The following is a 12,396-nucleotide window of genomic DNA, read 5'->3' as shown; positions in this document are numbered from 1 at the left end:
GATGTGACTTTTCATGATGACTTCAATTGTTTCCATATTTTAACTTATCCTTATTTGAAGATTATTTGATTTTCTCGTCCAGTATGGCAGATTTTAGATCGATGGCATGCTGAGAAACAACAGAGAAAATATCAGGCTTTTATCTTTATTAATTCCAGCGATGCTGTCATCCAAAAGTAGCCTCAAATTTCGATGTGCAAAAATAATATATCTCAGAAAGTAAATTGCCAAATTAAAGTACAATTTCACAAGTACCATTTTAAATGTCCAAAACTCAAGCAATTCATACATGGTTGAACAGAAGGCCGCTTGTGATTTGAGATGAAATAACCTCAGTGAATCCCTTCAGCACCACTCCATTCATTAATTTGTACATTTCCATTGAAGTTTTCCTCTAAGGAGGTGGTCAGATCTGTTCCTTCACCCCCACATCCTTTATTCTAGGCCTCTCGTCGGATGCTGGACGATGAACTAACTGCTAGTTTGTCGATACAGAGTGAGACATTTGGCTACAACCACAACCAGTCGAGCACAAACAGCGAGCAGGAATCTAATTCCACCTACGAGCGCATCTTCCCTCTCGGTCCCGACTACCAGGAACCGTCACGTCTCATATGCAAGCTGCCGGAGTTTGCACAGAGCTCAGAAGAACCCGGTACGCGGACTCACAAATCAAATCAAACAGTGTTTAAAGTATGAAGATTTGTAGTTACAGTGTCTCATGTTGTGTTGCAGCTTCCACCAGCACAGCAGCCTCTAAATCCACCACCACAACTGCCGTGGTCCAGGATGGCGTCCCACACTATGCAGAGGCGGACATTGTGAACCTTCAAGGCGTGACGGGAAGCAACACATATGCCATCCCTGCAGTAACCATGGACCTGTTGTCAGGGAAGGACGTCGCCGTTGAGGAGTTCCCAAGAAAACTGCTCACGTTTAAAGAGAAGCTGGGAGAAGGCCAGTTTGGGGAGGTTTGTCAAAGTCAAAGTCAGCTTTATTCTCAATTCTTCAATATGCACATGACATAACAAAAATCGAAATTACTTTAATCTCTCTTCGTGCAACAGTAAACATTAAATAAACACTTAGAAGGTTCTGAGATAAAAGAAATAGTATAAATTTAGAAATGTAATGTACAAAATAAGATATAAAAAAGCTAAAACTACGTAAGTCAAGAACTAGAGAGCAAAAAACAGGTAAACTAAGAACAAGGAAGCAGAACTAGAACCAAGCAAGAACTCAGAAAAGCAACCATCTGACTCACCACATGTGGATGTTGGGGAGAAGCTTGCCATTGGCTGCAGATTTCATAAGGTTTTCTCCTCCCCTTACACTCTCTATGAGTTACTTTTTACAAAATGTGCTTCATTACTGGAAATATCAACTACAAACTGAAAAGTTTTGCTAGAAGTTTGGATCATGTAACAAGGAAGCCCTGCTAGTTTTTTGGTACCTCGGTTCCTCTAAAACAGTTTTCGTCAGTAATTTAAATGAACACTGTCGCTACATCTGGTTCTTAGCCCGACAGATATAACTGATTTAAAGAAATACAAGCATGCAGGAGCTTTGTTTTTGTCCTCACAGCAGGATAAGATAAGATAAGATGTTTGGTGATTTTGCTAGCTACTATTACCTGTAATTCAATAAAACAAGAATAATCTGTAACATGGCAGTCAAAAAATGATTTACAACTTTTTAATCCTTTATATACAAACATTTTCATTCCAATAATTGCAGATATCTCTTCAGTTATAATTTAAACTGTTTAAATACAGAAATGCAGCATAATATTATGGTCAAACACAGGAAAAGAACTAATTACCGTTTGTAAAAATACAGATTTTTGAATGTTTATTTACAGTTTTTGCTTGTTGTTTTTATGTTTAGCATAATATTTTTATGTGATTTTACAAAGATATGTCTTTATTAAACCCACAATGGAGAAGTTTGCAGTCTTACAGCATCAAATAAGAGACAGTCCAAACATTAAATCAGTACAAACAATAATAAAATTACCCAAAGTACTTGTTCTAAAAATAATATCGCACATATTTCTGGTATTGCCAAGATTCTTTCATATATATGTATATAAATACTGAGGTATTGCACAGATTTGTCCACAGTGGAAATATAATGATATATTTTAGTAAATCGTAAAAAAAAAAAAAAAGATATTGCACAAGATTTTTAAAGATACAAAATATTCAGAATTGACAGCTATGAATGTGTTGATGCTGCATCATTGAGAAATATGACAGTTTTTTGGCGTGCTGGCTACTGGGAGCAGTGTTGGTTGTAAAGTCTGAATGAGGAACAGTCAGATCATTCTACACTGCGCTGGAGAATGGTCTGGTTATGTTAGACTACAAGTGTAGTAACAGGTTTAAATGAGATAAAAGTTGTGACTCTAACTCCTCTGCTCTCTCTTTAGGTCCACTTGTGTGAAGCAGAGGGAATGCAGGAGTTTATGAATAAAGAGTTTTTGTTTGACATCCCCGAGGACCAGCCGGTCTTAGTGGCTGTCAAGATGCTGCGTTCAGATGCCAACAAAAACGCAAGGTATGGCGCAACAAAAACTCCGGACTCACTACACACTAACACCACGCGCGCACACACACACACACACACACACACACACACACACACACACACACACACACACACACACACACACACACACACACACACACACACACACACATCTACTTGCTGGACTAAAGTGTGAAAAACAGACTGCTGCAGACTGTAACACACTGTCATTTTGCACAACTGCACTGTTGAACTGTTGAACTGCCAGATGTTTATATTCTTATTACAGTCTTATATGTAACTTGCATGATCTCATGTTTTTTACCTTTCATGCTGCTGGAACTGTGAATTTCTCTTTGGAGATTAATAAAGTATCTATCTATCTATCTATCTATCTATCTATCTATCCATCCATCCATCCATCCATCCATCCATCCATCCATCCATCCATCCATCCATCCATCCATCCATCCATCCATCCATCCATCCATCCATCCATCCATCCATCCATCCATCCATCCATCCATCCATCCATCCATCCATCCAAATAAATCATAAAGAGTGAATGTGAAGTTAATATGATTCTGGCTCACGTCGATGTCAAGTACGTCATTTAACTTGTGTAAATTATTTTGTATGTTTTGTAGGAATGACTTCCTGAAAGAGATAAAGATCATGTCGCGTTTGAAGGACCCCAACATCATTCGCCTTCTGGCTGTGTGCATCTACAGCGACCCTCTCTGTATGATCACAGAGTACATGGAGAACGGAGATCTCAACCAGTTCCTGTCCCGTCATGAACCAGAGGGACAACTGGCTCTGCTGAGCAACGCGCCGACTGTCAGGTGAGTACACTCCATCTGTGCATTAACACGTGACTGTATACTTTAGTAGCACATGTCCATACTGCATGACTCACAGGTGTATTTTCATGTATTTACGCTTTGCAATTGCAACATTTTATCTTGTCCTTGCTTATGTTTGTATCATTTTGACAAAGAACGCAATGACTTAACAAAATTAGAGTTAAAGTAAATTCCCCTTTTTATTTTAGTTTAGTATTTTTACAGAATTGTGAGATAACTTCAGATAGATGTTAAAGATAAATTAAGTTAGTACAAAATGCATTTTAATCACAGAAGATTTATTTGAAAGTCCTTTTAGCAAGAGTTATTATTGCTGTAGGTATTCATATTCAAAAAAGTGGTAATTTTTTTAATCCTATATGCGTTGTATTGACAAAACATTTTGTTTTATTTAGTTTTTTAAATTTACACCAGGTTACCAATACAGTAACAGAAAAGTTCCTTTTGTTATTTTTTATACTGTAGATACACCATTTATTAACAAAAGATGTGATGTTTTTCACTACAGATACACCATTAAATTGTAATAAATCACCAATTAATCACTGAGCGCAGAAAATGTCCTATTTGTTTTTACAATTTGTACACTAACAATTTATACAAAATACTCTTTTTTTTTTTTTACTATAGGTGCAACAATAATCTTTTTTTTTTTTAACTATAGCTTCCTCATTAAAGTCCAGAAAATGCCCATTTATTTATTTGTTTAGCTTTGGACATGGGTTACTTTGCTGCGGAGTCTTAATTTGCAAAAACCAGATAATGAGTACCTTTTGTAGTCTTTTACAGACTTTTTTCCTGATGCATGTATATGTTTATTTAGTTCCTTTGCAGCACATAACAATATGTGTGTCCTCTGCAGCTTCAACAATCTGTGCTACATGGCCACTCAGATAGCCTCGGGGATGAAGTATCTCTCCTCGCTAAACTTCGTCCATCGAGACTTGGCCACAAGGAACTGCCTGGTGGGCAAAAACTACACAATAAAGATAGCTGACTTTGGCATGAGCAGGAACCTGTACAGCGGCGACTACTACCGCATCCAGGGGAGAGCGGTGCTGCCCATACGCTGGATGTCCTGGGAGAGCATCCTGCTGGTGAGGAGAGCTACTAACACTTCCTTTTATGTGTATATTTTCTGGAATTTAACCAATGTGGTATATTTTCAGATGGATAGAATACTGAGATCTAAGTAAAAGTACCAAAACCACCATGTAGAAATGCTTATTTTCAAGTAAAAGTCATGCATTTAAATTCACATTTAAATAAAAGCACAGAAGCATTCAACAAAATATATAAAAATTAAAAATAATACTTTTGTATTCACACAATGCACATCAATTACCTAAACTAACAGTACTCATTTTGCTGAATGACCTATTTCAGCACAATGCCTATGATTAGATTACAATTAGTTATGAATTATTGTCTACATCACTTTAAATTTGGATCTATCTATCTATCAATCTATCAATCTATCTATCTATCTATCTATCTATCTATCTATCTATCTATCTATCTATCTATCTATCTATCTATCTATCTATCAAAAATAACAATAAATTGTTGAGAAGAATCGCTGATTTCCGGCTATATATAAGGGCCTTTTTTTATATAGGACAGTGGAGAAAGAAACAGGAAATGTAAGACGACATGCAGTAAATGGCCGTGGGTTAGATTCAAACCCATGACCGCTGTATCAGAAACTATAACCCCCGTTTGGTCACCTGCTCAGCCATCTGAGGCACCCAGTTTCCATCTATATTGTAGTAAATCATCCTTCTCATGTTTTGCTGTTTAGGGTAAATTCACCACAGCGAGTGACGTGTGGGCTTTCGGTGTGACCCTGTGGGAGATACTAAACTTCTGCAAGGAGCAGCCGTATTCTCAGCTCACTGATGAGCAGGTGATAGAAAACACAGGGGAGTTTTTCAGGGACCAGAAACGACAGGTGAGTCCACGAATCCGCGCACTTTCTCACACCTGCTAACTGCGAGTTAATTCAAGTTAATGACTCCTCCCTGTGTGCAGATCTACCTGCCTCAGCCTGTGCTGTGTCCAGACTCGCTCTACAAGATCATGCTGAGCTGCTGGAGGAGGAACACGAAGGAACGGCCCTCCTTCCAGGAAATACAGAAAGCCCTCCTGGAAATACAACCTTAAGCCAAGTGCAATGTTTCAGACAGTGATTCCCGCTCTACTCGTCTTCTGCAGCAGACACGATCCAGGTTTAAGCTTTAACCTTGTTTCTGCAGAGGAACGGGGTCGGGGGGCCTCCTGTGGGCTTCAAGCTACGATTTGGGAAACACTGTTTGATGGACACTACAAAGATGGACTAACGGAGACGTTTAGTGTTTGTCAGTTTGAGTTCAATCAGCATAAACAAGAGGATTACAGACATGCAAAAAAAAATTTATACCAAACTATCCTTCAAACAGAAACGTGTTGAGGAACCAAAAATTTAATGTAGCAAGTGATAATCGGCACTTTTGAAAATATATGTCATGTTAATATTTGTTTAAATTTCCCAGTGTTTTGAAGTCTTGACAGCTAAACTCATGCAGCGTTGTCGTGTTGTGTTTTCTTTTGGCAGACTGCTTGAATGTAGAAAAAGGAAAAGTGCAGCAAAACGGTTATTGTTACATTTCGTAATATTTCAAGTATCTCATCTCTTTCCACACAATTTAAAAGAACAAAAATAACAAAGGAAGCATCGACTGATCCGGCGTTTTTCATCTCCCTGCAGTTTTCCTACAGCGATTTGAACATGAAGTGTATATGACTGTGTATTTTCAATAGATAAGCCTAAATCTCAAATATCAATATTTTGTATTAATATTTATATGTTCAAATGTGTTTGTGCTGTTCATGTTTTGTTGATATATTTGTGTCTTAATATGCTCTTTATTTGGACTATCATATTTGATTTATTGCAGTAATTCTTCCTGATTTATACACATTTTTTCTTCCCGCTGCAGACTGTCTTCAAGTTGATCGGAACACAAGTTGATCTTTGATTATTGATGAGATATTGCAATGAGGCGTGTATCAGGAATCCAGGCTGTATGTGTTTAGTGCGTATTTACAGAAAGATGTTACTGACTGTGTGGTGGATGTTGAACAAGTTAGAGAGAAAATGATCTCTTTTTTAAAATCAGAAATGCATTTAAGATGAGAATATTCTCCCTAAATGTTGTGTTTGATTGGAACAAAGGATTCTCTTTCACCGTCTTTTAATAGCACAACTAATGACTCTTCTACAGGTTTTAGTTGCCGGTATTTGCTTAAATCTCTCTTTTATTGATGCAATCTGGATTCTTTCTGCTTTGATTCTGCTAATTTTTTCATCTGTTCTTTCTGGCTTTATCACTAAGCTTGAAAATCACACTTTCATCCGATTTATCTCCATTTACAGGCTCTTCCCTATTATTGGTGGCTTTTTTCCCCACTTGTCTCATAAATCAAAGACAACAGAGCAAACATTTGGTAGTTCTCAGCACAAAGAAACACCTTTGAAAGGCATTTTCAACCCTCTCAGTGTTACAAATGAGCTGAAGGCTGTGTAACTCCACAAATACATCAACACCCAGTCAGACTCCTAATTTCTTTCATTTTATTGCATCCTTGTACTCAAATCTTTTCTTTTTTTTTCCTGTGAGAATGTTTCATATGTGTTGTAAACAAAAACGTTGTACATTGACAGACAAAACACAAATAAAATTTAAACAGGGGACTCTATCTTTTGCACAGCTCTTGTCTTATTCATGACCACTGAATGTTTAATGCTGTGTCTGCGTGGGCGGGGTTTGGAGCGGAGCTGAGCGGTAACAGGATATGATTGGCTGCACGGCTGCGGTGGTGACCAATCGGAACACGGAGGAGGAGGAGTTGAGAAAGACCAGGAAGCCGGTCCCTGAACTAGTCACTCAACTTGTTGCTTTAGAAGACTTTTAGATGAGGAGGTGGCGTTTTCTTTTCTTTGCTGCCAGTTGGAGCTGAACAAGATGAATAAGGTGGTTTTGGTGACAGGAGCAAATAGGTAATAACTGTATTTATTGCTTTTTATTGCAAACTTGAAAGTTGGCAGCTCATTTTTCCAGTTTTCCAGATGAATCTTTGGCTGTTGATACTTACTTTAAGCATTGATGTTGTATAATTTATGCCTATTTGACTGACTGTGAAATCTCTTTAGAAAATTTGTCCTCGCTAATACAACAACATACTTAAATACAGACAATATTTGCAATTAAAGTAGGGCAAGTAATGTAAATGCAGTTGTAAGATGAGATAAGATGAACTTTACTGATCCCTCACTGGAAAAATGTACATGTTGCAGCAGTTGAATACAGATAAGGCATGAAAGACGCAGAGCAGGAATTACAAAATTGCAGAACTTCTGCAAATAAAGATATGACATAGACAATGCACATTTTTCACATGTACAGATGAGCATTGGTGAATTCACTGTCGTATTTACTGCAGGATGTAACACTGTTGTGTTGTATTTCGTTAGCATAATAGCATAGTTACCTAAGTCATGAAGGCCAAAAAATGACTTGGGCAATTATGCTATTAGGCTAACGATTTTAGCATTTATTCTACTGCCTGTTTTATCTAGAGATCCCTTGGAAATGCAGTTTTTTTCTGCCTTGCCTTGATTTTCATATGAATATGTACATGTATGGCAATAATTCAGTAGTGTAACAGTAATAATAAACCAGGGTGTGTGTTTCCCTGCAGCGGTATTGGCCTGGCGCTGTGTGAGCGTCTCCTCTCCCAGGACCCTGAAGGCCTCCAGCTGTGTCTGGCCTGCAGAAACATGTGTCGGGCCGAAGCCGCTCGCTCTGCCCTCCTCACCTCCAAACCCACGGCTCAGATCGCTCTGCTGCAGATGGACACCGGCAGCATCTCCTCCGTCATCAGCGCCGCTCAGGAGGTCAGACTCAGGTGAGGAGAGGGAAGTTACACTATTGTTCAAAAGTTTGAGGTCACTTAGAAATGACCCTATATTTTCAATGAAGATAGCATTAAATTAATCAGAAATAGAGTCTAGATGTTGTGGTAAATGACTATTCTAGCTGGAAATGCCTGATTTTTAATGGAATATCTACACAGGGGTACAGAGGAACATTTCAGCAACCATCACTCCTGTGTTTTAATGCTACATTGTGTTAGCTAATGGTGTTGAAAGGCTCATTGATGATTAGAAAACCCTTGTGTCATTATGTTAGCACATGAATAAAAGTGTGAGTTTTCATGGAAAACATGAAATTGCCTGGGTGATCCCAAACCTTTGAACAGTAGTGTTCATCTACATTCTCCTTCTCTAACTGGTGTAATTGCAGTTCTTTGTGTTAAAGAATTACACATCTGTACTTTTTGTTGTCTTGTGCAGGTATAGCCGTCTGGACTACCTCTACCTGAACGCAGGCATCATGCCAAACCCACAGTTTGATGTGAAAGCTTTTTTCAAGGGCCTCTTCTCCAGGTACATTGTTGAGTTTAGTCTGACCTACAATAACTTTCCATTTTTCCAACATCTGCTTCCCTGCTGCCTTCCAAATGTGTATGTTTTAGTTGCCAGCGATGAGCTGCTCCAGAAATTATAATGTCGGATTTACTGGCTCACAGATTTGATCATTTCTACCATGTACATTACTGAATTGTTAAGCTTTACTGCAATGAAAAACAGTGTTAATATAAAACAAACTAAATGGACATGCTGATGAAAAAAACAACTCCACACTACACTTGGATTTCAGTTTAAAATGTACCGACCATTTGTGCGTAGCCATGAGAATCCAAGTAGTGTAAAATTTCATCAAATATTCTGGACACACTTTCCCCATCATCACATCTTAGTGTAATACTACTGCTCTAAATGATGTTCCCTTTCTGAGGTTCAAACTCTGGTTTCTGTCACACCTTCACTGCAGCAATGTCATCACCATGTTTGCCACCGGTGAAGGGATTCTAACGCAAAAAGATGGAGTCACAGCTGACGGCCTGCAGGAAGTTTTTGCCACCAACCTCTTTGGCCACTTCCTTCTAGTGAGTTGTTTATAATGCATATAATGTGGCGTCTCGGTCTAGTCAAAAAGCATCCACTTTAGTAGGAAAGCACGTTTCCTCCGGTTGTCAGCAGGGAGAGACATTCCTGTCAGCTGTTTGTCCTTGATGGATCAAATACCGGGGATACCGGATCCGTCTGTCACGTAGCGACTCTGCTCATTAAAAATTAACTGCACATACTGTTCTAGCCGTAAGGTCACTGCTGACAGTATTCTGCTCACTGTGCATTTACAGGTGAATTCTGACCCGTTCTAAGCCGCCATCGCAGAGTAAATCCACCGAAGTTCCTGTTTTGGGAATTACAGTTGCATCTGTGCTGCTGTGAAAGTAGCACAGATGTTCACTTTCAGACATTGACAGATATTATTACTCAGTAAAAGCTTCTTTAAATGCTCTATACTGGAAAGTATTTGCATGCATGAATACAGTAATGTCACCTGTTTCTCAACCCATTATTTCATATGAATTTCAGTCATTTCAACTCTGGAAACTAGTGTGCTTTTTTCCTTACTTTGATTTTAAAAATATGTTATTTAATTGCTCATAGGCTGGGTATTCTGATGCTGTAATGTTTCTCCTTTGTTCAGATCAGGGAATTGGAGCCGGTTCTGTGCCACGAAGGCCGAACCTCCCAGCTGGTTTGGACTTCCTCTAGTAACGCTCACCGCTCGGCTTTTAACCTCGAAGACCTGCAGCACCGAGGAGGCACCCAACCTTACAGCTCCTCCAAATACGCCTCCGACCTGCTCAGCTTGGCGCTCAACACGCGCTACAGCAAACAGGTCGACTCTCACTCACCTCGCAGTGACTCACACCTGAGAAATGAACTTTTTTGATTAAGATTTTAATGTTGATTCCTAGGGTTTGTACTCATCCGTCATTTGCCCCGGTTTTGTGATGACCAACCTGACGTATGGCATCCTGCCCTCCTTCCCTGCCTTCCTCTGGACGCTGCTCATGCCCGTCTTCTGGCTTGTGAGTGTGACTCTGACTGGTTTTTCCAGTTTGTGCTGATTCTGCCTGCGTTGGGCGTGTGACGACTAAAAAAACTGCATGGATATTTTCTCTCTGATGCTCACAGATACGAATGTTCACCAACACTTTCACGCTGACACCTTATAATGGAGCTGAAGCTTTGGTAGGTCACACAAAAACTGCACATTTCACGATGCAGGGCAAATCCATGCACTGAATTCTGCTCTTCCTTTCAGTTTTGGCTATTTAAACAAAAGCCTGAATCACTGGATCCGTTTGCCAAATACCACAGTTTAACATCAGGACTGGGCCACAACTACACACAGCCACGGAAGGTAGGCAGGTAACATTTAAAATCAAATACAATATTGTGTTTGCAAAGTAGTTCCTGTATTGTTTTTTGCTCCTCTTCGCAGATGGATGTCGATTTGGAAACATCAGAGTCTTTGTATGAGAAGTTACTCCAGCTAGAGAGGGAAGTGAGGAAGAAACTGCAGGAGAAACAAAAGGAAGCCCAACATGCTCCCATCCATCCTGCACAAACTGATTCATCTTGATGCAAATCACACATTTCTGGATGAAGGGCATTTGATTCCTGTCTCCATGCTGGTCACCTGGGAGCTGCTTGTTGTCTGGCTGTCAGACTTCACAAACACAACACGTCTTCTCCTGACACAGCGACATGAAAGTCTGGATTTACAGCAGGGAGAGACAGTGATTCTTGGTATTCTTAGCTTGATTTATTGGTTCCATTTGTATTATTTGCGTCAGGCATGTTGCAAGAGAAACAACCAGCCATGTTAGTCTGTTAAAGAGTTTACAATAAAATTAGGATTGCATGTTCCACTATAAATTCTACAGGAGAAGAACGTCAGTTTTGCAAATATATGGAAATCCAGTGTATGTTTCCAGTTTATGCGGTCCAGGAAAGACTTTCTCCAATCTGGTTGTTAATCCCACGATCCTCACGACAAAACGCAGTGCAGTCAGACAGCAGACTGTCAGTATCGTCCCAAAAGTTGACATAAGTGGTCTGTGTGAGCCCCTCTGCGCTGTACGGAGGCGCAGCCAGATGCGCACAGCCGAAATTACGCACTGGAGGATTTGGTGCGCAAACCCAGCAGATGTCCTGTTCTGTTCGTGTCCCAGTCCCGCACTCCTCCTCTTCCTCTATTCCGCTCAGTTTCGGGTTGCAAAAAGCCCAAACCATCCCACAGAAATACACGAAAAACGTGCCCATGACCATAACCATGAGCGCGTAGGACTCTATCATCGCTTTGGTGACCGGAGACGTCATTTTTGGAGACGAGCAGAATTTGATGGGTGCGCTTCAGAAACTGTGTGCGGGAGGGGCGGTCAGTGCAGGAGACATCATCCTGGAGGCTGGACAAGCTCAGCAGCCACACGATCAGAAAACAAATGAGTGATTTTAACCGTTTTATGCTGTAAACCGTCTTTACTTTGAGGGCAAACGTCCACGTGTTAAAGGTGAAAATTCAGCTTTTAATGAAGTGTTTTGATAAAACAGTGGGTTTCCTTGGGAGAAAGATGCATTTATCGATTTCAGTGTTTTATCTTTCTTCCTTTATGATACCTGAAGGGACTCAGACAACTTTTGTGTTTTGTTTGCTTTCATTTTCTGGTGTTAATCTCTGGATCATAAATCTTAAGCTCTCGCTATCTCACATTCTGACCTTCAGAATCATTCCAGACAAAAAACGACAACAACCTAAAACTCTGCAGACTTTAACTTGAGAGGCTGGGCAGAATTTAAAAACAGCTTAAGCTGAATGTAATAACAAAATTGTGCAGCTTCACATGAAAACACTAAGTATTGCAGACTCCTGAAGGCACATGCAAAATGTAAAGCTTTTAGTCCTGTTTGTGTTGGTGGCAAACATGGAATATTTACACCAAACAATGTAGAGATGACCTATGAATGAATAATTAAATG

General features: G+C 39.7%; 2 protein-coding genes across 3 annotated transcripts in view; both read left to right on the top strand.

The window, feature by feature from the left end:
- ddr2a (discoidin domain receptor tyrosine kinase 2a) overlaps positions 1–7,133 on the top strand; it is a 41,681-nt gene extending 34,548 nt beyond the window's left edge. The window contains exons 11-17 of one of the 2 annotated variants that reach the window (XM_051947086.1): positions 496–655; positions 736–971; positions 2,432–2,559; positions 3,177–3,374; positions 4,258–4,492; positions 5,197–5,346; positions 5,427–7,133. In XM_051947086.1, coding sequence (XP_051803046.1) covers positions 496–655; positions 736–971; positions 2,432–2,559; positions 3,177–3,374; positions 4,258–4,492; positions 5,197–5,346; positions 5,427–5,558 — 1,239 coding nt within the window. In that variant the 3' untranslated portion in view covers positions 5,559–7,133. Of the gene's footprint in view, positions 1–444; positions 656–735; positions 972–2,431; positions 2,560–3,176; positions 3,375–4,257; positions 4,493–5,196; positions 5,347–5,426 lie in introns of both variants that reach the window. The other variant, XM_051947085.1, reaches the window with a different exon arrangement.
- A 20-nt stretch (positions 7,134–7,153) lies between these two features.
- Positions 7,154–11,291, top strand: hsd17b7 (hydroxysteroid (17-beta) dehydrogenase 7). The gene is made up of 9 exons (XM_022213843.2): positions 7,154–7,434; positions 8,136–8,342; positions 8,791–8,883; positions 9,332–9,446; positions 10,055–10,249; positions 10,329–10,442; positions 10,549–10,605; positions 10,679–10,777; positions 10,859–11,291. The coding sequence occupies exons 1-9, from the start codon at positions 7,400–7,402 to the stop codon at positions 10,997–10,999; spliced, it is 1,056 nt and encodes a 351-aa protein (XP_022069535.1). The 5' UTR covers positions 7,154–7,399; the 3' UTR covers positions 11,000–11,291.
- The last annotated feature ends 1,105 nt before the right edge of the window (positions 11,292–12,396 follow it).

Source organism: Acanthochromis polyacanthus, chromosome 4, assembly GCF_021347895.1.
Source record: "Acanthochromis polyacanthus isolate Apoly-LR-REF ecotype Palm Island chromosome 4, KAUST_Apoly_ChrSc, whole genome shotgun sequence".
Taxonomy (NCBI): domain Eukaryota; kingdom Metazoa; phylum Chordata; class Actinopteri; family Pomacentridae; genus Acanthochromis; species Acanthochromis polyacanthus.
Note: the sequence above shows the minus strand (reverse complement) of the source record. Positions and strands in the feature narration are given on the sequence as shown.